Source organism: Plecotus auritus (genome assembly GCF_963455305.1).
Source record: "Plecotus auritus genome assembly, chromosome: 5".
NCBI lineage: Eukaryota > Metazoa > Chordata > Mammalia > Chiroptera > Vespertilionidae > Plecotus > Plecotus auritus.
The window spans coordinates 2,940,842-2,966,126 of NC_137776.1; the positions used below are offsets into that span (position 1 = coordinate 2,940,842).

At 49.7% G+C, this 25,285-nt stretch overlaps 3 protein-coding genes across 4 annotated transcripts in view; all 3 read left to right on the forward strand.

Annotated features, from left to right (window-relative positions):
* The first annotated feature begins 200 nt into the window (after positions 1-200).
* ASDURF (ASNSD1 upstream open reading frame) lies at positions 201-4,145 on the forward strand. Its single transcript, XM_080669648.1, has 4 exons — positions 201-385; positions 2,763-2,816; positions 3,347-3,422; positions 4,012-4,145. The coding sequence occupies exons 1-4, from the start codon at positions 305-307 to the stop codon at positions 4,080-4,082; spliced, it is 282 nt and encodes a 93-aa protein (XP_080525774.1). The 5' UTR covers positions 201-304; the 3' UTR covers positions 4,083-4,145.
* ASNSD1 (asparagine synthetase domain containing 1) lies at positions 4,012-7,254 on the forward strand. 2 transcript variants are annotated; one of them, XM_080669646.1, is made up of 3 exons: positions 4,012-5,552; positions 5,853-6,034; positions 6,898-7,254. In XM_080669646.1, exons 1-3 carry the CDS (start codon positions 4,104-4,106, stop codon positions 7,181-7,183), a joined length of 1,917 nt encoding a protein of 638 aa, XP_080525772.1. In that variant the 5' UTR covers positions 4,012-4,103; the 3' UTR covers positions 7,184-7,254. The 2 variants fall into 2 exon arrangements, with proteins under 2 accessions (XP_080525772.1, XP_080525773.1); XM_080669647.1 differs by having other exon boundaries at positions 4,085-4,217.
* A 3,224-nt stretch (positions 7,255-10,478) lies between these two features.
* Positions 10,479-25,285, forward strand: part of ANKAR (ankyrin and armadillo repeat containing) — a 53,006-nt gene continuing 38,199 nt past the window's right edge. Inside the window, exons 1-6 of the mRNA XM_080669035.1 lie at positions 10,479-10,525; positions 13,799-14,436; positions 17,161-17,598; positions 20,016-20,179; positions 21,125-21,228; positions 23,606-23,786. Of these exons, the coding sequence (XP_080525161.1) occupies positions 13,836-14,436; positions 17,161-17,598; positions 20,016-20,179; positions 21,125-21,228; positions 23,606-23,786 (1,488 nt within the window). The 5' untranslated portion in view covers positions 10,479-10,525; positions 13,799-13,835. The remainder of the gene's footprint in view (positions 10,526-13,798; positions 14,437-17,160; positions 17,599-20,015; positions 20,180-21,124; positions 21,229-23,605; positions 23,787-25,285) is intronic.

The window sequence follows — 25,285 nt, forward strand, 5'->3', positions numbered from 1 at the left end:
TCACGGCCCGGGGCGCGCGGGGAAGGGGTCACAGAGCGTTTCTCCTCGGCTCCGCCAGGGGCCGCTCCGACCTCACCGCCCGGCTCGGGCTCGCGCGCGCCTGGAGCAGCAGTGCGCACGCGCGGGCCCGCGCCCACGCCAGACCCGAACTGCGCAGGCGTCCCAGCGAGCGCGCAGGCGCCGTAGGCGGGGCTCCGGGCCCGGCAGCGGAGGTGGGCGGGGCCGGGAGCGTGTCCGCGCGGGTCCTGGGGCGGCCGGCGGGCGAGGGGGCGCGGGGCTGCGCTCACCGCGGGGTGTGAGCTCCATGGAGATGCCGGTCCGGGAGGCACGCCCCGAGGACGGCGCCGGCCCGGCCCCTCCCGGCAGAGAGGACCTCAGCAGCAGGGTGAGTGTGGCCGGCGCGGGAAGGCCGGGGGCTGGGGACCGGGCGCCAGGGCCCCGCGCAGGCCCACCGCGCATCATGGCCGGATCTCGGCTGGCCCAGCTGCCTTGCTCCTTTCGAAGAACATTATTCCAGAGGAAGGGAGAGCGGGCGGGGGAGAGGTAGAAACATCAATGATGAGAGAGAATCATGGCGTGCGCCCCCCACTGGCGAGCCGGGTACCGGGCCTGTGCCCTGACCGGGATGGAGCCGTGACCTCCTGGTTCTGGGGTCAGCCCTCGGACCCTGAGCCACCCGGGGAGGGGCAGCCTGCTCCTCTTATTCCCAGCTCTGCAGGCTACTGTGGTGGGAGGCCCTGACACGTGCCACAGCGACCCAGCTGGCAGCGGGCAGAGATTTGGTTGGGAGGAAACTTCTAGAAATACAGCGCACCCCAGATGGGCCCCGGATCGTCTCCAGGCCGGAACATGGCACCTCCATCCTTCCAGGAGCTCGGCAGCCACCCTTGCCGTCCACCAGGAAGTCCCACCCAGCTGCGGCTGAAGCTCCTGTCCCATGTCCCTTCACCCATCACCGCACCCCAAGCGTGTCACACTCACAGGCTACCCCGGGCCAAATAAACAGGGAGTAAGTGGATGTGGCCGCAAAAAAACAAAAGCTTCAATTTTCATCGAAACGTAGGTTTGTTTCGATAGAGACATGCTGAATACAAAGGGCTGAAATAAATGAGACATCGTTAACATAAAATAATATTTTAATAAAAATTAGTATTTTTTTCTTGAACATTCACTTACCAGACACTGTATTAATAAGTGTAACGCAAATAAATCTATTTTTCTTGTTCTCTGAAAGCGAAATATTTCCCGTTGCACACACCAAACGAGTCAGTCCAAGACTAACGACGTGGCCATCAGCTGCTAAAATATTTGCGGCTAGTATTAGTGGAAATGGTGTACCTGCACGTAAGGGAAATGAATGCAACACGATTATAGTAATTAGTCATTTGCGAATGTTGCAGTTCGTTAATAATTATGTATAACAGGATATTGTAAAAATTAAGTTATGACATTTTTATTAAAATGTTTCTTACATACCGTTATATTGGCCGGGCCACAAAAATATTTGTTGTGGGCTGGAGTTTGACATGCTTGGTGTACACCCTTCCCGGCCTTCACCAGCCACCTCATCTACCGCCATCCCGAGCCCTCCAGGGTTCCTAACTGGTCTCTCATCCGTGTTACCCGCTTTCAGTCTGTTCCCCACTTTAGCCAGAGCAGTGATCCTAAAAAACATAGCTGATTGTCACTCTTCTACCCAAAAGAGGGGAGAGGGGAGCCAATATAATACCTTACCTGCCATTGACAGCCAAAACCTTTAAAAATGTATTGGCGTTTGGATGGTTGTGGCCATTCAGGGATGGGATGCCCTGGATTCTTGGTTCTGTCCTGAACAAATAGTTCTATCTTGGTCTCTGGTCCCCATATCAGTTTCCTTGTTTGAAGTGAAGTGAAATAGATGTATCCCTGCCATGTCTAAAGTGAATGGGAAAGCATTGTTCAAACACAGGTTTCAAGGTTGTACAAATTGGGTCTTGGAATTCAAGCCAGTATAGTCAGTTATTATACTGACTGAACCGGGGAGATAGGAGGGAACACACTTCTGGGAGGGGTGAATTTTCAAACCGCACACAGGCCACGCTGATGACTCCATGGCAGGCCGCTTACACGGTAGTGTGGCGGAGCCCGAGGTGCGTGAGGGCCCGCAGAGATTGTCAGCGTGGGTTTAGGTCATGTTCACAAAGTAGCCACCGTCACTGAAGAGAGTTAGAAAAAACCTTCTTCCCACTTAGCGGGGCCCTTTCTCCTGAGAAGTGAGGCCGCCTTCGCCTGCCGGCGCTGTGCTAGTGTTAAAGCAGAGGGAGGGTGAGAGGCATTTAGTGCTACTTGCTTGCTCCGAATGCCCAGCTGCACCATTTCGGGCATAAATCATGAAAAGCATTGGTATTTGGGTGGGGGAATAGCCCGCTCCTCTTTCCATTTGCTAATCTTTATTTAAAAAGCTAAAACATAACTTAAAAGAAATCGTTTGAAAACGGGTGCATATTGTCTGTTTTAAGTAAAGTGTACACACTGGCCTTGCACGTGCCCATTACCAATTCGAAACCCCGCGTCTGGCTCAGTGGGCTGGATAGCACCTGGCGAGTGCAATGCTGTGTCCTCTGCCACTTCCCCACACCTGCACCTCCCACGGACGCCGCTGAGAAGACTTCTCACAGGCTGGCCATCTGGGCGGTCAGCACAATTAGCCCATTGTCCCATCTCTACTTCTAATGAGCCCCCAGGGAGCAGACTTTGATTTAAGTTTTTCTTTATCTCAATAGATTAAAGAACAAAAAATAGTTGTGGATGAACTGTCTAACCTGAAGAAGAACAGGGTGAGTATTAAAGGGGAGCGGGCCTAAGCCGTCAGTCAGACATCCCCTGAGGGTTCCCAGACTGCGAGGGCGCAGGCCAGGCTAAGGGACCCTCCTCCCCCACCCCCTGCCCAGTGCATGAATTTAGTGCACCGGGACTCTAGGTGATTTATAATAGTTACAAGTTGGTAACACCTTAAATAAACTGTAATATATTTTACCCAAACAGTAATTTTGTAAAAGAACACATGTAAGAAAAATGTTCTCAATATATTGTTCATTGATAAAAGCAAGTTAGAAATCTGTAGTTATAGGAGCCTGTTTCTGTTAAAGAAAAATGGTATTATGGTATATGCAGAGAAAAAAGAATTTCACCTCCAAGTTAATGGTAGCAATGGCAGGATAATGAGTAACTTTGTTTATTATTATGCGAAGGTACTGTTCTGAATGTGTTACTGAAATTCAAGAATAAGTAATGATAGGGTTCAGAGTTTTAACATCTGCTGCTTTTTAGATCAAATCGTAATATTAGCCTAAATTGTGTTTTGCAGAAAGTATACAGGCAGCAACAGAACAGCAACATATTCTTTCTTGCTGACCGAACAGAAATGCTTTCTGAAAGCAAAAGTAAGTTTTTTGTCATGTTATATGGAAATGCACAGAATATAGGCTTTCTGTAGAATGTCGTGGCATTGCCTAAAATGTCCTATCTGCATCTGCATGTTGAAGTATTTATCTAAAGATTGGGCGATGGTTCACCTGTTAATAAAATCAGTGCAGTTTGGTTTTCTTCAAGTTGGCCTTCCAAAGATGAGTTTGTGGTAAAGATAAAACCAAGCAGAAATTCAAGGATGTGTTAGCACGATTACTGACACGTGCTTTAGAGTTTGAGATGATCTAGATAGAAACTATTCTACCACTTTCCAAAGCCTTGGTGACTGCGCATGAATTACTTTGAGCCTCCAAAGTCCGGTGGGATTTAAATGAGATGGTCTGTGTAAAGTGCAAAGCGCAGTGCCTGGGCCAAAATAAGCATTTAATGTACAGAAACTAGTTTCCTAAGAGGTTAACATTCATCATGAGAAGCCTGTTGTAAACTGTTAATTTGCACTAACACACTGCATTGTACTCAAATGGTTTGATCTTGGTAATTGTCACCCTGTGAATTACTAGATTTATTTATTTTACTTAATATTCTTCTCTATTCCGCCCACAGATATATTGGATGAGCTGAAAAAAGAATACCAAGAAATAGAAAACTCAGAGAAGACCAAAATCAAGAAATAGTCCACTTGGTTTCACGTAACCATGTGTGGCATCTGTTGTTCTGTCAGCTTTTCTGTTGAACATTTCAGCAGAGATTTGCAAGAGGATTTGCTGTGTAACCTTAAACGACGGGGACCCGATAGTGGTAGACAGTTGGTAAGGTCGAATGCTAACTACCAGTGTTTGTTTTCGGGTCACGTCCTTCACCTGAGAGGTGTGTTGACTGCCCAGCCGCTGGAAGGTGAGCGGGGCGACGTGTTTCTGTGGAATGGAGAAGTGTTCCGTGGGGTACAGGTGGAAGCGGAAGAGAATGACACCCAAATAATGTTTAACTATCTGTCCTCTTGTCAGAATGAGTCTGACATTTTGTCGCTCTTCTCGGACGTTCAGGGTCCTTGGTCTTTTATCTATTACCAAGCATCTAATCATCATCTGTGGTTCGGTAGGGACTTTTTTGGCCGCCGGAGCTTGCTGTGGCATTTTAGTAACTCGGGCAGGAGTTTCGGCCTCTCTTCAGTCGGCTCCCACACATCGGAAGTGGCCAATCAATGGCGAGAAGTTCCAGCATCTGGAATTTTCCGAATCGATCTCAAATCTACTTCCATGTGCAAATCCGTGGTTTTAAAACTGTATCCTTGGAGATCCGTCGCTAAGGAGCAGGTTCCCGAAGGGTGTGACGATCGCCTGACGCAGGTCTCAGCCAGCCTGCCACCGTTTGTGTCGGTGGCAGCAAACGAAGCCAGGCTGTGTCTGAGAGAGCCCGTGGCTCCTCTGAATGTGACGCTGCCCCCAGCCCCAGCCGCTGCTCCCTGCGCTGGCATTCCCGGCGGCCCACCCGCCGGAGGGACACTGCGGGCCTTTCTGACGGACGGGCACACGAAGGAGGTGGTTGGCCAGCTCATCGCTGTCCTGAGCAGCGCAGTCAGGAGGCGAGTCTTGTGTTTGCCTCGGGACGAAGACCTGCCGCCGAGCGCAGTTCTGGGGGCTCGTGACCGGAAGGCAAAGGTCGCAGTCCTGTTCTCCGGGGGTGTTGACTCCATGGTCATCGCAGCCCTTGCTGACCGTCACGTTCCTTCAGATGAACCCATCGACCTGCTGAACGTGGCTTTCATGACTGAAGAAAAGGCCACCCCAGCCAGTTCTAGCAACAAAGGGAGAAGACAGGGAAACTGCGAAACGCCGTCTGCGGCATCGACTCCAGGTGCTGCTGCCGGGCCTGAAAAGTGGGCCGGTGCCCCCGACCGAGCCACGGGCCGAGCTGGCCTGAAGGAGCTGCAAGCAGCTAGCCCGGCCCGGGCGTGGAATCTGGTCGAAATTAACGTTTCTCTGGAAGAACTGCAGGAGCTGAGAAGAGCTCGCATACGCCACCTGGTCCAGCCCTCGGACACGGTGCTGGACGACAGCATCGGCTGTGCCGTCTGGTTCGCTGCCCGGGGCGCTGGCTGCCTAGTGGCCCCGGGGGACGTGAGGCCGTATCGGAGCCAGGCAAAGGTGCGGCCGCGTCTCTCCCCCCAGCCCCCCCCTCCCCCCGTTTCTCAGCCCCGCTCTCACCCTGGCACCTTTTGGCAGTTAGGGTGTAAAAATAAAGCATATTTTAGTTGCATTTAAACTACAGCGCAGTGCATAGGACTTTTTAAAATTGGGGCATATTTTACTATCCTAACAACTTTGTCTAGTGGTTTTTCTCTGAAAACGTGATCGTTGAGGTGGTAGCTTTAAGCTTTGCGTGTATCTTACTCTCCCTACTGCGTGGTGATGGCAGTTCAACGCGGGTTTCTTTAACCGTTGCAGGTCGTGCTGACGGGGATCGGTGCGGACGAGCAGCTCGCAGGCTACTCTCGCCACCGAGCCCGCTTTCAGACGCACGGCCTGGAGGGACTGAACCAGGAGATTGCGATGGAGCTGGCTCGGATCTCTTCTAGAAACCTTGGTCGTGATGACAGAGTGATCGGTGATCATGGGAAGGAGGCAAGGTAACGGGAGCCCCGTGTGATTTTGTAAAGACGATAGACTGTAAGGGAGACCTTAGCTTCCTGTTTCCCTTTGGAGACTGTTCAGGTGCGTAGCCGTGGCAACAACAGTGTCTTGGGTTTATAGCAAACACAGCAGCAAGGGACGAGGTGTCCTTTGGTTATGAAAAGAAGGAGAAATTTGCCCTGACTGGTGTGGCTCAGTGGATAGAGCGTCGGCCTGCGGAATGAAGGGTCCCAGGTTCAATTCCGGTCAAGGGCACGTACCTTGGTTGCGGGCACATCCCCAGGTGGAGGTGTGCAGGAGGCAGCTGATGGATGTTTCTCTCTCATGGATGTTTCTAACTCTCTATCCCTCTCCCTTCCTCTCCGTAAAAAATCAATAAAATATATTTTTAAAAAAAAGGAGAAATCTGTTCTGGTGGTTAATTGACTATGTGGCAGTTGACTACAAGGATACAGCACGCAGGAGCAGGCGTCCAAGCAAGCTTGTGGGGTTTGGAGCATCATAACACAGCCACTCTGAGACTTCGCTTCTTGTCTCTCTCTCACTCTTTCCTGCTTTCACGGAACTCTGGTTGCCTTTATACCTTTGTCATTCTCATGTTGCCAGTTCTGACACACGTGAAATTTTGACCACTATGTCATTATTCTAATCATCTGTAAGTTTTCATTATAAGGAGATAATGCCACAATACAAAGTCTGTAAAATGTTTTCCTTTTGAAGGGTGTGTGTTAGAGATGAGAAAAATAGTACCCTCAAAAATTTTATACTGTAAATTTTAATAAAGTGAATAAAATGCAAAAGAAGTAATTATAACAGATTGATTTTATTTTTTAATAGTGTTTGTATTTATCTATCCTAGATTTCCTTTCCTGGATGAAAATGTTGTCTCCTTTCTAAATTCCCTACCAATTTGGGAAAAGGCAAACCTGACTTTACCCCGAGGGACTGGCGAGAAGCTGATTTTGCGTCTTGCCGCCATGGAACTTGGTCTCACAGCCTCTGCTCTGCTGCCGAAACGGGCCATGCAGTTTGGATCCAGAATTGCAAAACTGGAAAAGAGGAACGAAAAGGCATCTGATACGTGCGGAAGGCTCCAAGTCACTTCCTTAGAAAACCTTTCTGTTGAGAAGGAGACTAAAACATAATATCCACAATGTAATAACATTCACTAAAGGATGACTACACAAAAATAAAACACTGCTGCTCTCTTATTGTATAATATGGTAATTTTAGAATTCACTATGCAGCTTAACATAACCAATCTAGTCATATTGACAGACTACAGAAAGAATGATTGTGCTTGAAAGAACAACTTGGCTGTTTTAAACTGATACTGCCACTGCTTTGACCCTTCATGGAAATGTCCCGCCAGCAGCCCTGAACAAGGCAGCCTTTACTGACTCTTCCTGGTAGCTACATCCAAACAACTCAGTTCATTGTCGTCAGGGTCGTGGTTTACATGGTGTACAGGGACCCTGTTTGACATGTGAGAGAACTAAGGTTTAGAGAAGCTAAACGTTGCTTGAGTTTCACACCCCTGAGCAATACTTGGTACTTCGGTTACATCTCTTCAGGCAGCTCTTTTCCCACTCAGACCCTTGAGGACTCGAACACTCTCCTGTCCCACAAATCCCTACCTCCAGCGCGTGGCCTGGCTCTTCACAGGCAGCTCCGTCATCAGGCCGAGAGCCGCCTCCGCCTTCCAACCCCGGGACTCTGACTCACCTGCACTGCCCTATCCTTCCTCCCTCTCGCCTTTAGGAAGGGAAATGGCAATCCACCGCCAGAGGCTGGGCCTCCACCTCTGCCCTGCATCTCAGCCCGCCCTGCCCTTCGGGAGCTTCATCTCAGCCCTTCCTGCCCTTCGGGAGCTTCACATTTTTAGCCTCTCCACTCTTGGATCCTTCCTCTCATTATCTAGAATATTCCAGCCTACAGCCATTTGAAATGCAAAGCCCTGGTCCTCCTCTTCCTTTCTTACCATCTCTCGCCTCCCACCCACACTCGCCCTCTCCACCTTTTCACTGACTGCACTCCAGCGTGACATCCCCCACATTTTTCAGCTGTGACCACCATGCCAAGGTCACTGTTAGGGATCTGTCCCCAGTTAGGGCTGACACTTTCTGGAATGGACATACTTTGATTCTTTTAATCATAGAAATATTAGGGTACGTGTACAACAAACAATTCTGTCAAAGACTTAACACATGCCCTGAATTGATTCCCTGGTGAATGCAATGTTCAAACCAGGTTTAGGTATTAACCTGAGTAGCTTTCCTCTCCCCCTAAAGGCAGACAGCTTCAGGTGTCTGACATTGAGCACTGATCTGACATTGCTCCATATTGGGAGGGGTAGACTAAGGCTGGCCCAAGCAGCCTAGAGGCGGGTATGATCATTGTTACTACAGTTCAGTACTGAACGCCGCTGTCATTGACAGAGTGCTGCACGTGTCAGGCGCTGTTCTGCGAGCTTGACGTGGATAACAGTTTCCTCGGTTGAACCTCTATGGAGTCTCCAGGTCATCTGCTCCAGCAGGTCTCTGTGCATGTTTGTTTTGCTTGTTGGTCTGTTGTTTTTTCCTTAGTGCCCAGAGGGCCTGGTTGTTGACCGCCTTCTTGGTAATTAATCCCGTAAACTGGGAAAAGTGCTGTGTTAACCCTTACAGGAACAATCTTTCCCAAGATTTGAGACACTTGGAACAAACCATCTGGGTACCTGAACAAAAAACTTCTGAGGAATTCTCATTTTTGTTCACGCTTCATAATTGCAAACACACAAGTCTCATAAGGAATGGTTTTTGACATCCCTTGCCCTGGAACAACAATCATGCATTTATTTACCTCCTTAGCAGCCGTTAAGAAGAAACAGACCCAACACGGGGTCACTGGTGTTCAGCTGCACCAAGACTTCATAGCGACCCCAATTTCAGCTCCGCCTCGCCAGGAGTGGGGTTTTTAGACCAATCAGTCTGGAATTTCCTGGTCAGCACTAGTGAGGCAGCTGCCTGATGCAACCCCTGCCTTTCCCCATGGAAGCTGACCTTGCTTGAAATGATCCATTCTCGTCACCTTCTGTCTACCAGCAAAAACTCCACAGAGCTTCCTTCTGTTTGCTAGATTGGATACTGCCAACTCATGAATCCCTCAGTAATGCCAATTAGGTTTTTAAATTTACTAGGTTGAATTTTGGGGCTTTAAAATCGCTAAAATATGAAGGCCCTGGCCAGATAAATCAGTTAAAGCGTCATCCTGATAGGCCAGGGTTCGATCCCTGGTCAGGGCACATAGAGGAATCACCCAACGAATGCACAAATAAGTAGAACAACAAACCAACATTTCCCTCTCAAAATCAATATGTAAAGTTTTTTTTAAATCGCTAACATCTGATAGAATTGGAGTAAGAGATTCTGCCCCACACAGTCCCCAAACGCCTCCATGTTGCTAAGCTCAGTGAACCGTTTCCGTTCGCGTCTCCCTTGCCCTGGCAGCGAGGCTGGCCAGTCCCCGGTTCCTGAAACACTTCTCCTGGCTTCTGCCACCAATCCTGGCTTTCCTGCTGCCCTCCTGGCCACTTGCTCTGTCTGCTGACTCCACCCTCTCTACCTGACCTTAAATAGTGGGTTCTTTGGGTCTCCATTCTGGGTTCTCAACTCTTTCCTCACCCCTGGCGACTTCAGCCCTTCCCCTGGCTTCAACTACCCCCAAACCTCCCAAATGTATACATCTAACCCTCGCGGCTATAGTTAGCCAGACCTGAGTATCTCAGGCATCGTTTGACATCTCTATCTGGTTATGTCACAGGTGCATCAAGGTCAAAATGTCCACAACCCAACTCTGAAGTCTTGCGCTAACCCCCTGTTGCTCCAAACGACCTCACCTTCTTTTCAGCATCCCATCCACGGCCCCTCACTCTTTCTCAGGTCCACAGGCCCCATCTCCCCCGCCTCCGCTCCAGCCTGCCCCAGCCTCTGCTGCCACCACCCGAGCCTACGCTTTTAGAATCAAGTTCAAACCCCTTAACTCAGCAGCCCGCACGACCTGGCCCTCAGCTACCTCTGTGGCCTCACCTGGTGCCCAGTTCTCTGTCGTTCTCTGCGCAAGGTTCTATTCAGTTTCTCAAAAACTGCAGTTTTCTTCCCAAGTCAGCGCTTCAGCACCTGCTCCCCAGCCCTGTCCTTTCCGGCCGGCTCCCCCGCCTGTGCCCGCTCACCCCACGTCTGTCACAGGGGAAACACACCTGCCGCTGGGCGTCTGTTGGCGTCTGTGTTCCAGGTCTCCAGGCTCACAATAGGAGTTCCATCCCGGGGTGGGGGGGTGGGGGGTGGGGGGCGGGGAGCTGATGATGATGCGGGGCTCACCGGGGCCCGAGAGCCTGGGCGTGGCCTCTGCCGGCTTCTGATTGGCTGGCTGGCTAGCTGGCTGGCTTCTGATTGGCTGGCTGGTTTCTTCGCGGAGTAAAAGCTGGTAGAGAGGCCGGGTAACCGGAGGTGAGGAGGGCTGAGTTTAAAGAGGGGGTGAGGGTGGGGCAGGTGCACAGTGCGGGGAGGGGGTCCTGGAGGCCAAGAGCTCTGCCCCGCGGAGGGCTCCCCAGGGCAGGGCGGCCACACGGGGCGGGGTGCGCAGGCCTCCCCAGGCTCTGGGGTGAGGGGGCTCCTGACGGCGGGGCTCTGCCCAGGGGTCCCCGGGCCCCGCGTGGACAAGACAACAATCATCGGGAGTCGGCTGCCCTCCCTCCTGGCCCCGGGCCCTGCCCCCCCCCGACCCCCCCCCCCCCCCCCCCCCCCCGGTCCTGGACGTGCTGGGGACGGGCCTGGGCGGTCCTGATCGCGAAGGTGGGAGCCCCAGGCGCGTCTGTCACCGCCCTGTCCCTGTTTCTGCGCCTGCGAGCGGGGTGCCCGGGCCTGGCTCTCAGCGTGGGGTTCCCCCAGTGTCCTGCCAGCGGCAGCACCCCCTAACTTCTCAGAAAAGCACCTTCTCTGCCCCCCAGCCCCCACCCCACTGAGTCGGAATCTGCCCCGTGGGCCCAGCGATCTGTCTGCCAGGTCCCCCTGATCGCAGGCGGCACGCGGAGAGCGCTGGGAACGGTGGGCAAGTAGATGAAATGAAATAATGGTGCAGAGGTGACGGGTAGCAGGTGTGCAATCCATAGCGGTTGCAATTATTGTTATTCCAGGAACAGAGCGGCCCTTAGGTAGTTGCCATAAATAGGAAGTTAAGCAAGCACTTCTGTCTTTCTTTTTCTTCTAAGCAGGTTTTTATTTTCTTACTTAAAAAAAATAAAATAAATATATGCCCCAAAGCCTCTCCAACAAAAAATAGGTACGCAACATTAGCTTCTCAAACATAGACACATTTCTTTTGGACGTATTAGTATCTTTTGACTTCTTTAGAAAAGCAGAACATGATTAATGTTAAAGGTTTTACAATTTTAATTGTTTTAATTCCAATTTCAACTTTCTTATGCTGTGATTAGATTCAAATTGAAAAATATAATAGATCTGCCATCTGACCCAGCAACTCCTCTTCTGGGCATTTATCTGAAGATAATGAAAACACTACCTTAAAAAGATATACTGCCCTAGCTGGTTTGGCTTGGCGGATAGGGCACCGGCCTGTGGACTGAAGGGTTCTGGGTTCGATTCTGGTTGGGGGAACATGCCCGGGTTGCAGGCTCAATCCCCAGGAAGGGGTCCTGCAGGAGGCAGCCGGTCAATGATTCTCTCTCATTATTGATGTTTCTCTCTCTCCCTCTCCCTTCCTCTCTGAAATCAATAAAAAAAAAGATATAAAAGAAGATATACTCACCCCATGTTCACTGCAGCATTATTTACAGTAGACAAGATATGCTAACAACCTGTGTCCAACAACAAATGAATGGATAAAGAACTTATGATATATGGGATATTGTTTAGCAATAAATAAGAATGTAATCTTGCCACTTATGACAACCTAGATAGACCTCAAGGGTATTACGCTAAGTGAGATAAGTCACACAGAGAAATAAAAATACGATTTCACTTATATGTAGAATATAAACAAACAAATACATAAAACAGAAACAGATTCCTAGGTACAGAGAACAAATGGATGGTTGTCAGAGGAGGGGGGTGGGAGAATAGGTGGAAAAGGTGAAGGGGGGATAAAAGTTGCAAACTTCCAGTTATAAAATAAGCAAGTCACACAGCTATAATGTACAGCCAGGAAATATAGTCAATAGGATCTTAATAACTTTGTTTTTTTTAAACATATTTTTTATTGATTCCAGAGAGGAAAGGAGAGGGAGAGAGAGATAGAAACATCCATGATGAGAGAGAATCACTGATCAGCTGCCTCCTGGGGATCAAGCCCACAACCCAGGCACGTGCCCTTGACCAGAATCGAACTGGGATCTCCTGGTTCATAGGTCGATACTCAGCCACTGAGCCACACCGGCCAGCAGTATCATAATAACTTTGTACAGTGACAGGTTACTAGTCATATCATGGGGATCACATCATATGGTATATCAACGTAGAATCACTATGCTGTGGGCCTGAAACTAATATAATATTGTATGTTAACTATACTTTAACTTTTAGAAATGTTTTTTAAAAGATTGAAAATGTAGCTGAAACCGGTTTGGCTCAGCGGATAGAGCGTCGGCCTGCGGACTGAAAGGTCCCAGGTTCGATTCCGGTCAAGGGCATGTACCTTGGTTGCGGGCACATCCCCAGTGGGAGGTGTGCAGGAGGCAGCTGATCGATGTTTCTCTCTCATCGATGTTTCTAGCTCTCTATCCCTCTCCCTTCCTCTCTGTAAAATATCAATAAAATATATTTTAAAAAAAAAAAAAGATTGAAAATGTAATGGTTAACCATGAAGCCGTTACCAGGTGGGCGGGCCAGGGGCCGGAGCGGGGCCGCTTCATGCCAGCAGGTGGTGTGTGGGTTCTTGGTTCACGTAGGAAAGATCTCACCGGTCCAGGTGATTTCGAGGGCACAGAGATACACGTCTGAGGGAGAGAGGCATGGGCATGGGCATCTCTGTCTTGAGGCCTTTTTCTCTCGTTAGCAGCTGGGAATCCTAGGGGGACCCCAGGGAAGGGTCTTAACAGAATATCCATTAGCTTTCCAGGTGTGTCCCTCACTATGTTGATTCCTCAAAGTGTGCGTATAGAGGGGTCAGGGTTATTTTCTGGTTAGTTTTCTTTTTAAAGACTGTCAGCCATGCCAAAACCGGTTTGGCTCAGTGGATAGAGCGTCGGCCTGTGGACTGAAAGGCCCCAGGTTCGATTCCGGTCAAGGGCATGTACCTTGGTTGCGGGCACATCCCCAGTGGGAGGTGTGCAGGAGGCAGCTGATCGATGTTTCTCTCTCATCGATGTTTCTGACTATCTATCACTCTTCCTTCCTCTCTGTAAAAAATCAATAAAATATATTAAAAAAAAAAAAAGACTGTCAGCCAAGAGGGACCGGGACCAAGGCCCGTCTGCCCCAGGACAGTCTGGAATGTGTCAACCACTGACTCTCAGTGTCCTTGGGTAGGGGAGATAAAACCTTAGGATTCATTAGCTGGCTGTAAATTGCTGAAATTGTTTGGCCTTGTTTAATCATTTTTCACCGTTTCCTTTATTCCACTTCCCAAGGGATTGTCCTAGCTTCTTCTTATCCTACCTCAAAACAATGAACCCGATAAGGATGAAAGGAACAGATGTCTTTCTTGAGCAATCCAGCTTTATTTTATTGCTTGTTTTTTTTTCCCCCCCTCTTGATTTATTACAGAAAACTTCCCAAAAGGACACGCTAGGATTAATTAGATATGTTACGATTGCCCAAGAAAGGATTGCAGAGATTTGATCAAGTTCAGGATGAGGAAACCTACCTGGAGAATCTAGCGGTCCAGAGAAACGCTTCTGCTTTTTTTGAGAAATATGATCGGAGCGAAGTGCAGGAGCTGCTGACCACCGCGCTGGTGAGCTGGCTGTCGGGCAAGGAGGACGTCCACCTCCAAATGGACTCCCCGGGCGGGATCATGAGCCAGATGAACAACGTGGGCTTCAACACGACCATCCTGCTCATGCCCGTGGACCCCACCGCCCTCCTCGACTACAGAGAGGTCCACCAGATCATCCGGGAGTTGGCCGTTGGAATTTATTGCTTAAATCAAATCCCTGGCATCAGTTTAGAGGCCAATTACGACCAGAGTTCTTCTTGTCAGTTACCTCCGGCGTATTTCGATACCAGAATCGGGCAGATTCTGATCAGCGTCGACTACATGCTGAAAGCGCTGTGGCACGGGATCTACATGCCCAAGGAAAAGCGGGCCCGCTTCTCCGAACTGTGGCGGACCATCCTGGACATCGACCCCGAGGGCAAGCCGCAGACGACTAAAGATATCTTCGCAGAGTTCAGCTCGGCGGGTAAGAGGATTTTTTTTTTTAATATATTTTATTGATTTTTTTTTACAGAGAGGAAGAGAGTGGGATAGAGAGTTAGAAACATCGATGAGAGAGAGACATCGATCAGCTGCCTCCTGCACGCCCCCTACTGGGGATGTGCCCGCAACCCAGGTACATGCCCTTGACCGGAATCGAACCCGGGACCCTTCAGTCCGCAGGCCGACGCTCTATCCACTGAGCCACACCGGTTAGGGCGGGTAAGAGAATTTAACGCATTTTATAACCGACGTAAGAATCGAAGTTAAGCGTAAATAATGTGCATGAGCAATCGAAGCTTTTTTTTTTTTTTAAGTATATTTTATTGATTTTTTACAGAGAGGAAGGGAGAGGGATAGAGAGCTAGAAACATCGATGAGAGAGAAACATCCATCAGCTGCCTCCTGCACACCTCCTACTGGGGATGTGCCCGCAGCCAAGGTCCATGCCCTTGACCGGAATCGAACCTGGGACCCTTCAGTCCGCAGGCCGACGCTCTATCCACTGAGCCAAACCGGTTAGGGCAGCAATCGAAGCTTTTGGTGTTTTAATGTCATTTGGTTTCATGGGTATTTATTCTTGATTTACCGAATTTATCAATCCCTCCCTTCCAATGGCCATAATTCTCCAAATGCCTGTGTATAAACGACAGGTGCCACTAAACCCCGGTGCATCCCCTTTAGCATGTTCAGTGTTTTTGTTGACTCTTTTAAATAAACGAATGGGGAGTGGAAGGGAAATGTGTGGCACTGTGCCCAGTGGCTTTCGATAATCACATATACATTGTGGTTCTAAGCTGCTTTTTCAAGCCTAGATTAAGGGTAACATTATAAATGGCAATATTCTATCTTTATTTTATTTTTTAATTACAGTTTACATTCAGTATTATTTTGGATTAGTTTAAGGTGTACAGCATAGTGGTTAGACAATCATGTACTTTACAAAGTGTCCCCCCAATATTTCCAGTGCCCACCTGCCCCATACATAGTTACTACAATATGATTGACTGTACTGGAGGCCTGGTGCACGAATTCGTGCACAGGTGGGGTTCCTCGGCCTGGCTGGAACATCCAGGACATCTCCTCCAGTCCCGACCAAGGGCCAATCAGGGCCGGCCGGCTGCGGGGAGGGGCTGTGGGAGGTTGGCTGTGGGTATGTACTGACCACCAGGGGGCAGCTCCTGCATTGAGCGCCTGCCCCCTGGTGGTCAGTGTGCATCATAGTAACTGGTCAATCAGTCGTTGCGGCCATTCGGTCATAATGGTCGTTTAGGCTTTTATATATATAGACTAGAGGCCTGGTGCGTGAAAATTCATGCACTGGAGGGGGGTGGCCCCTCAAGCTGGCCTGCCCCCTCTCACAGTCTGGGAGCCCTCAGGGGCAGGAGGTGACCCGGCGATCAGGGGAAGGCGACACCCCATCACACCTCTGCTGCTGCCACTGCCGGCAGCACAGGCCTCGGCCGGCCCTGGTTACCTGAGCCTCGGGCGGCCCTGGGCAGCTGGGCAGCAACAATCCGAGGCTTGCCTGCTCCTTGGGCCGGTCCTGGGTGGCTGGAGACACTGAGGGGGCTGGGGGACCCTGGAGGCAGGTGCGCGGAGTGGCCGGACCCACCTGGTGGCAGGCCCGGCCTTACAGCACGCCTGCCGCCCGGCGGGGCTGAGGGGACCGGGCGCCGCCCTCTTGTGGCTGTAGGCAGTGCCATCTTTGAGGGCAGGGCAGTCAATTAGCACATCCCCTCCTTATTGGCTGTGGGCGCCACCATCTTTGTGACGGTGTGAGGGTCAATTAGCATATTCCCTCCTTATTAGATAGGATTCCCTGTGCTGCACTTTATATACCTGTGACTATTTTGTAACTACCAATTTGTACTTCTTAATCCCCTCATAAATGCAACTTAAAAAGATCTTATAACTGACAAGAAAGTCCGTAATTTCATGATAAATGGGGAGAAAATGTAACATAGGAGATTTGTCATATATAACAGAGTAAAATCAAGTTTTGATTCTTATTCTATTTATCACGGTTAGCAGGCAAGTTCCTTAAGGATTGTGTATGTTTCTCTTCTGTTATTAGCAAAACCAAGAAACATGTAATAGAGATTTGAAAAGCAAATTGCACTTTTAGCCTAAGTAAGAAGCGGACTCCTGGGTAAAGGGAGATGACATTTTCCTGTTTTTCCATATTTTCCCTGATTTAAAGACAGGATTTACCCTATTGTTTCCATGGTATTGTGTTTCTTTTCCTCTAGAGAGAATGGAAATCTCCCGGCCAGCATGGCTCAGTGGTTGAGCATTGACCTATGAACCAGGAGGTCACCTGTGAGCTAGGAGGTTCGATTCCTGGTCAGGGCACAAGCCTGGGTTGTGGGCTTGATCCCCAGTAGGGGGCGTACAGGAGGCAACTGATCAATGATTCTCTGTCATCACTGATGTTTCTATTTATCTCCCCCTTCCTTCCTTTCTCTGAAATCAATAAAAAATATCTATTTTAAAAATAAATAAATAAGGAGAATGGAAATCTATTGTTTTTAATTCTACACCTGTCCATCTTTCTTTACCCTGCTTCGTTACCCGTCGCCTGCCTGCTTTTCACTGTAACAGTTTTGATTGGCGTTTCATGATCCCTCCCCTGTCATGTCAGGACTTGGATAACGAAGCCCTGTGTTTGACCTGTCACTCTCTACACTGTTTCTCTTTCCCTGTGAAGGTTTGATTGACATTACAAATGACCCAGACTTTAACGGAATCTATGACGAGGACATGAATGAAGACCCCACATACAACCCCAATTCCCCGGAAGAAACGGCGGTATTTATGAAATACGCCGAGACGGTCCTGCTGAAGTTGACCTTCAGCACCATGCAGGTGCAGCAGTGCGAGAATGTGTTCGTGTTCGACACAGCCTACTGGCTCACCAACGCCATCAAGTGCACCCAGGACTGTCTGGACATCTGCACCTACCAGCGACTCCAGCAGAGGCTGTACCTTCAACAGAAGGTCATTCAAAAACACTTTGAGAAGAAAAAGGAAATCAGGAGAGGGATCGGGTACCTGAAGCTAATCTGTTTCCTGACCCCGTTTCTCCTGAGCTTGAAGAAGAAGATGAAAGTGCCCTATCTGAACAGTCTGCTGCAGCCCTTCTCCGGTGAGCACCCCCCGAAGCCACATGTTCAGTAGAGATACCTGGTCATTTCCTGTTACACTGAACTGTGTTTGGTTTTTTTTTTAATATATTTTATTGATTTTTTTACAGAGAGGACGGGAGAGGGAGAGAGAGCGAGAAACAGCGATGAGAGAGAAACATCGATCAGCTGCCTCCTGCACACTCCCTACTGGGGATGTGCCCGCAACCAAGGTACATGCCCTTGACCGGAATCGAACCCGGGACCCTTGAGTCCACAGGCTGATGCTCTATCCACCGAGCCAAACCGGTTAGGGCTGAACTGTGTTTTAGTCTGTGAGTCCAGGCATGTAACCTAGCTGTGGCCTGTTAGAAAGAAAAAAAGATATATCGTCTCCAAAGTAATTACCAAAGTAATTAAATATACTTGGTCTTTGCATACAGTACTTGGTATATATTCACACCAATTATAAGACTTAAAGCAAGTTCTGAGAAATTGGGAAATATGCCACATTTATGATGGGACCACACAGAGGATATATCACATCTCACCCAAATCGCTCTAGAAAGCCACTGCACGTCCACTCAAAATCCCTGTCCCGCCCTGGCTGGTTTGGTGCAGGGGATAGAGCGTCGGCCTGCAGACGGAAGGGTCCCGGGTTCCGTTCCGATCCAGGGCAGGTACCTTGGTTTCAGGCTCCTGGTCCTGGTCGGGCGTGTGGGAGGCAGTCAATTGATGTGTCTCTCTCACATTGATGTTTCTCTCTGTCTCTCCCTCTTCCTTCCACTCTCTCTAAAAGTCAATGGAAAAAATATCCTCAGGTGAGGATTAAAAACAATCTGTCACGTTTTTCACGGAAGTTTAGAAATTGATTCTGAATTAATATGGAGTACTGAAGGATCATAGATGTCTGACATTTCAGAAAAAGAGATGAAAACTTATTTTATTTTTTTAAGTATATTTTTATTGATTTCAGACAGGAAGGGAGAGGGAGAGAGAGAGAGAAACACCAGTGATGAGAGAGAATCATCAGTCGGCTGCCTGCTGCACGCCCCACCCTGGGGATTGAGCCCGCGACCCGGGCCTGTGCCCTAACTGGGAATCGAACCGTGACCTCCTGTAGGGCGGAAACATATTTTGAAATGTTGCTAAATGGCTCTGTAATTAGCACAGACACCAATGGAGGAGACTAGAGAGCCGAAATAGGAGCAGGCTTCCATGGAATCGGACAGGAATGACACGCAAACTATTCCTCCCACCGGGTGAAAACACAGCTTAGGTCCGTTCCTCGGTACCCGAGCCCGTGGGCTTTCTATTCAGATGGAAACATTTCCGTAGAAACTTGCACATCACTCGGTGAAAATGTGTGTCACGGGCCTTCGAATGGTGACGATGATCGTATCTGTGAACTGGGTGAAAGTGGGTTCATGACAGCGCTTGCCCGGGGCAGGGTGAGGGGCGTAGTGAGGAGCTAAGAGGCTGAACCCCCAGAGGGTGTAGCGCTGTCTGCGATGTCCCGTCCCTCAGGTGAGTAACAGCACATGCGCCCCTGGGTCATGCTCACAGCTCATTCCAGGTGGTGAGAGCAGGTTGCTATGTCCATCTTTGCGGTTTTCTGCACGTCCCTTTTACATTTCCCAAATGACATGATGTACTTGCTGTGGATGAAACCATAGTCTGCTACCAGGTCAAGATATTGAACAATGCCGAAACCAGTTTGGCTCAGTGGATAGAGCGTCGGCCTGCGGACTGAAGGGTCCCGGGTTCGATTCCGGTCAGGGGCGTGTACCTTGGTTGCGGGCACGTCCCCAGTGGGGGGTGTGCAGGAGGCAGCTGATCGATGTTTCTCTCTCATCGATGTTTCTGACTCTCTGTCCCTCTCCCTTCCTCTCTGTGAAAAATCAATAAAATATATTTTTTAAAAAAGATATTGAACAAACCTAATCCTTACTGCGATTTTAGACAATTATTTTTTTTAATAAATGTTTTATGTGTGGTTTTATTACTTTCCAGAGAAGTGGGCTGGTTATTTTTGTCATGTAAGAGATATCCACTTATTTCTAGTTCTGGTAAGTTTTTGTTTATTTAACCAAAAATTCTCTAAGGCACCAAGTTTCAAATCTTTTCTGATGAGTGGAGGTAAGAGTTTAGTGTTGAGCTCACACATAGAAATCAATAAGTAGAATAATGTTTTGACTATTCTTTTGGAATGTCTGTGCAATGAAACTACAGAAAATGCCCCAAAATGTATGACATAAATATATTTTAATGTTTGAAATATACGCTAAGAGCATAAATAATTGCATAGAATCTCATTGCCAAGTTTTTCACTTCGTGTGGATTTTTCACTCTGTTTACATAAACGAGAATCTAGATTTCCAAAAGATGATTGTTTACCTGCCCCTTTTCACTTTTTAATCAGTTTGTTTTCCTTTTTGAGATGACAAGGTCAAGACCGAGCGAGAATTGCCCCCGTTCATTTACGGACCAGATTTTAAATGCCGGAACTTTCAGTACACAGAGCATCAGTATTTCCACGTTCACGGAGGGATTGAATTCGACATCACCACGCCTGCCATCGAGGATGCTCTGGAAGTCTTCCAGGTGGGAACCATGATCATTCCTGGTCGTGTCAAGGCTCTCTCGTCCTGTTCTCCGCTCAGAAAGTCTCTGCGGGAGCGGGCACTCGGCAGCTCTCGAAATGACTGCCTCCCCCCCGCACTTATTTTCCCAGACCGTGTGGCACACGCATGAGTTAAGCGCACACTGCGCCTACGGGACCGTGTTGCGTGTCAGAGATAAGAGGGGAAGGAAGCCAAGCACCGCTCTCACCCTCCCAGACGGTCAGGCCTCTCACGGGCAGCACTGGCCCCGGGACACTCAGCCAAACAGTGGAGTCGGAATCCCGGCCACCCACTGCCTGTCCTTCTATTTTTTTTTTTAAATATATTTTATTGATTTTTTACAGAGAGGAAGGGAGAGAGAGAGAGAGTCAGAAACATCGATGAGAGAGAAACATCCATCAGCTGCCTCCTGCACACCCCCCACCGGGGATGTGCCCGCAACCAAGGTACATGCCCTTGACCAGAATCGAACCTGGAACCCTTGAGTCCACAGGCTGACGCTCTATCCACTGAGCCAAACCGGTCAGGGCCTGTCCTTCTATTTCCCTCCGAGATCCGCGTGGAGCAGAGGCCTCCAGGGGGCGGTCGCCAACCTTCCGGACCTCATGGTCCACCAGTGGCCCATGCACCCCGGGGGCGCCGCTGCTCTAGAGTTCGGGAATGATCATTCCTCATCGGGACTGTAGTATAAATGTTATACATTTCTCCTGTCACTGCTCTTCAACCTTCGTTGTGTCTTTTCTTTTCCATTTTTTTTTTCTCATTCCCAAGATAGGGATCTGGTACATATAGTTATTAGGAGGGTCTGAGGGGATATTGGTTTTTTTAATTGCCATTTGCCTGTATAAAATTTCATCTAAAAGACACCCCAGTCGTTTCGATTTGTTTAAAGATGTTTTTTTTACTAACCTAACTCATATTGTAGAACAATCTGGAAAGAATACAGGATTGTGCTGCTAGCACATTTGCGGAAGATTCCGGATACAAAGAATATTACTCCATACCAGTCATGGAATTTGACGGGAAGAGGTAAGGACTCAGAATTACTCGCAGCAGCCACAGTTGTTGAAAGTCAGCGGAGCCGAAACCGGTTTGGCTCGGTGGATAGAGCGTCGGCCTGCGGACTGAAGGGTCCCGGGTTCGATTCCGGTCAAGGGCATGTACCTTGGTTGCGGGCACATCCCCAGTGGGAGGTGTGCAGGAGGCAGCTGATGGATGTTTCTCTCTCATCGATGTTTCTAGCTCTCTATCCCTCTCCCTTCCTATCTGTGAAATATCAATAAAATATATTAAAAAAAAAAAGAAAAAGAAAGTCAGCGGAGAGCAGACACGTGTCAGAATCCCAAGGCTGGGTGACAGCCTCACGCTGGAGGTCCGAGCCCAGTAACACCCCGGCATGGCATGCGGACTCAGCAAAGCACCGAATGTTCATTTCCTCCTGCTCTGCGAAGCATCGCGGAACAGTCCTTAGAACGGTCACCTCAGTGACCGTCACCTGGTCTGCACCGCTCCTTACATGCTAGACTCTAGGGCAGCCGTGGGCAAACCACGGCCCGCGGGCCGGATCCGGCTGTTCTATCCGGTTCTCTGGCTCTCCCCTCCGCTCCTTTACTTTGATTTATATGAGTTCACACAAACACTCCATCCATGCTTTTGTTCCGGCCCTCCGGTCCAGTTTAAGAACCCATGGTGGCCCTCGAGTCACAAAGTTTGCCCACCCCTGCTCTAGAGCGTATCAGCATTGATATGAAGGCCTTCTGGGTGGGACTCGGAATCCCCGCCCTCGATTTTAGGGAGGGAGGCAACCCCAAGTGACGGGGGGGGGGGCGGGGGGGGCGCACCTCCACAAGCCGGGCCCCTGGAGAAAGGGGCAGGCCCGCCACCAGCCCTGGCACTGTGCTCGCCCGGTGTGGGTGGGACAGCCTTCAGCTGACAGTCTCGTGTCCTGGTTTCCTTCTGGTAGGGATGACGGCTCAGGAAGGATGGCACGCTCAGACACGTGTGAACTGGCCCTCAGACGTGCCTGCATCCATGCAGAGGCCTCTGGGTTCAGACATCTGGGTTGGCGGACAGGTCAAGGAAGGGGAGATCAGCCTCTGACGAGTTCAGAGCGGAGGGTGTCCCTAAGACCTTCGGTTCTGTTCACTGACCCGTGGGGCCTGTGACCGTCCCCCCACCCCACCGCACCCCGGCCCCAGCTCCTGGGCAAGGAATTCCCCGAGTGTAGTCAGTCCCCCACTCACCTCCCTGAAAACGTGTGCAATGTATGGACTGATGGCCACTAAGCAGCAAGTGAGGAGCCGTGGGAGGGGCCACTGGCAGGGCCCCTGTATGGACAGCAATGACTAGTGGCATCTGAAGCAGAACCAGGTGGCAGGAGAGGATCCCACTGGCAGAGGTAGAGCCGGCCCCGAGGCGCCCCCCTCCTCCGTGGGAATGGGGGTGGCAGCGGGAGAAAGGCCACCTCTCCCTCCACCGAGGGAAGGAGCCAGCAGTGACTCTCCTCCAGACCGAGAGGCCCGGGCTGTGGCCTGCCTCCGTCTCAGGACCTGAGGGTGGGGTTTTCCTAGTCCCCGCACGCAAGGCGGGTTCTTTTTTAAAATATATTTTTACTGGTTTCGGAGAGGAAGGGAGAGGGAGAGAGAGAAACACCAATGATCAGAGAGTCGTGGATCAGCTGCCTCCTGCACACCCCACACTGGGGATCGAGCCCCCAACCCGGACTTGTCTAACCTTGACCTACTGGTTCATAGGTAGACGCTCAACCACTGAGCCACGCCGGCGGGCTCAAGGCAGACTCTTGAGAAAGCACATGGAGGGTAATTAGAGTAAAAGAGTTAATATATACATTGGTGAAAGGAAGGGAAGCACGTGGTTAAAAGGTAAACCAGAATTCCTTCAAGCCAGAGTTCGAGCTTCCAGTGACGCTTAGCAATGCCCCAGGGGTCCTCAAACGACGGCCCGCGGGCCACATGCGGCCCGCCGAGGACATGGATCCGGCCCGCCGGGGGCCGCTGCCTGTCCTGCTTAGCAGCCGACGGGCCCCGGGCCCGCAGTGCGCATAGGAATTTGTTCATCGTTTTTTTTTTAAACTATAGTCCGGCCCTCCAATGGTCTGAGGGACCGTGAACTGGCCCCCTGTTTAAAAAGTTTGAGGACCTCTGCCCCAGGCACTGGCCCGGAAGCACAGAGTCCATCAGAAGGGCCAATATGGAGAAGATGCTCTTTATAGAAAGACTTGATTACTAGCCATTGATAACCATGCGATTAAAGTACTTACCAAGTACACTTTAAACCACAGTTTTGTCTTTAATTGTTATGAAATGTAAAGGTTTACCAGCATATAAAAAAGTAGCAAATCAAAGTCAGGAAAACTTACCTTTTTAACTTTTTTTTTTTTTAACAGCTACTATGTGATCTGTTTTGAACTGGAAACTTTCTATCAGCAACTGTATAAGACGCAGTGGTGGGGAGCCATAAACGACATAGTGAACAGCCTGCGACCCAAGAGACTCCCGCTGACGGATACTCAGTTACACGAGCAATTTAAGAAGAAATTTGGTTTCAAGAAAGCTATGAAATGCAAGGTGTGTCGGTAACTACCACATGGTTTTGTGTAGGAAGTTATATGTCACCGTCAAGGGTATGTCTCACGTTTTTATCTCAGGGTCAAATCGCAGGTTACGTAACGTTTCCAACATGAAATGAGAATTCCACGTTCCCACCCGAAAAGCTCTGGATTGTGCATTTCTTTTTTTTCTTTTTTTTCACCACAGCAGGAATGCATTTTGCATGTCATAGAGTGTGCATGACAAAACCAAACCGTCGTCAATGGTCAGCGATACATCCTTCCCAGGGGCATCCATTCCTGTTCCACAATCAGACACTGCGGAGACCTTCTGACACTGAGGAGTAATTTAGTGAGAGGCGGGATGGCCCGAGTGGGGAGTGACCGTCTGCTTCGATGCACTCTGGTGTCAGAGTGAGGAGAGAAGTCCGTCAGGAAAGCTTGGAGGGCACAGTTGCAAGTTGAGAGTCTCTCCATGAGACGATGAAGGGGAAATTTTCCCAACCAAATTGTTTTGGTGCCAAAAAGAAAAAGAAAAAAAATCAGCAGTTCTTACAGTATTGAATTTTTAAACTTCTCCCACCAAGACAGGTCAAATAGAGCAGTAACAATCTAGATCTTTCCAGGAAGTGAAGGTAGAGCCCCTGGCATTCCTCCTGACAGCCCTGTGTTAGGCCCTAGGACAGCCGTGGGCAAACTACGGCCCGCGGGCCGGATCCGGCTGTTCTATCCGGTTCTCTTGCTCTCCCCTCCGCTCCTTTCCTTTGAATTTATATTAGTTCACACACACACTCCATCCATGCTTTGGTTCCGGCCCTCCGGTCCAGTTTAAGAACCCATGGTGGCCCTCGAGTCACAAAGTTTGCCCACCCCTGCCCTAGGAGTATCTGCCGCTGCTGCAGTGGCTGCTGTTGCTCCATTTGCAGCTTCTCGGTCTCAAAGACAACAGGAAGACCAGGATCATGAAGGAAGTTGTCCCAGTCCACAAGGCTGCCCTGGAAAACCTGTCCATTTTTTGAGCCACAAAGAGGGAGAGATCAAAAGTGGCTCCGGCCGCGGACCGGATCCTCTCCGGAAACATCTCCGTCAGACCCCAGAGTCTCTCCGACAGGGTCTCATCTGGCTCGTCATCGTCATCCTCTTCCAGCTCCTCTTCAGTCTTCTCCGCATCGCCTTTCGGAAGCAATTCGTCCGGGGGCAGGGGAGCACCTGGACCGGGACAGCGACGGTGGCGGCCATGGCTGTAGCGGGGGAGGGAGGAAGGGCTGGATTGTACATTTCTGGCGTGATTACCACACAACCTGTTCATGAACTGGATGTGATTAATATTAATCACTAGAGGCCCAGCGCGCGAAATCCCGCGAGACTCAGACCTGCCGCGCCTCGAGACCCATCAATGCACCTCCTGGTGACCAGTCATTGGGTCGTTATGGCCACTGGCCTTTTATAATATAGATGGCTAATATTTATTAAGTGCTAATTTTGTATAACAGGCACCATTATAAATCCTTTCAACAC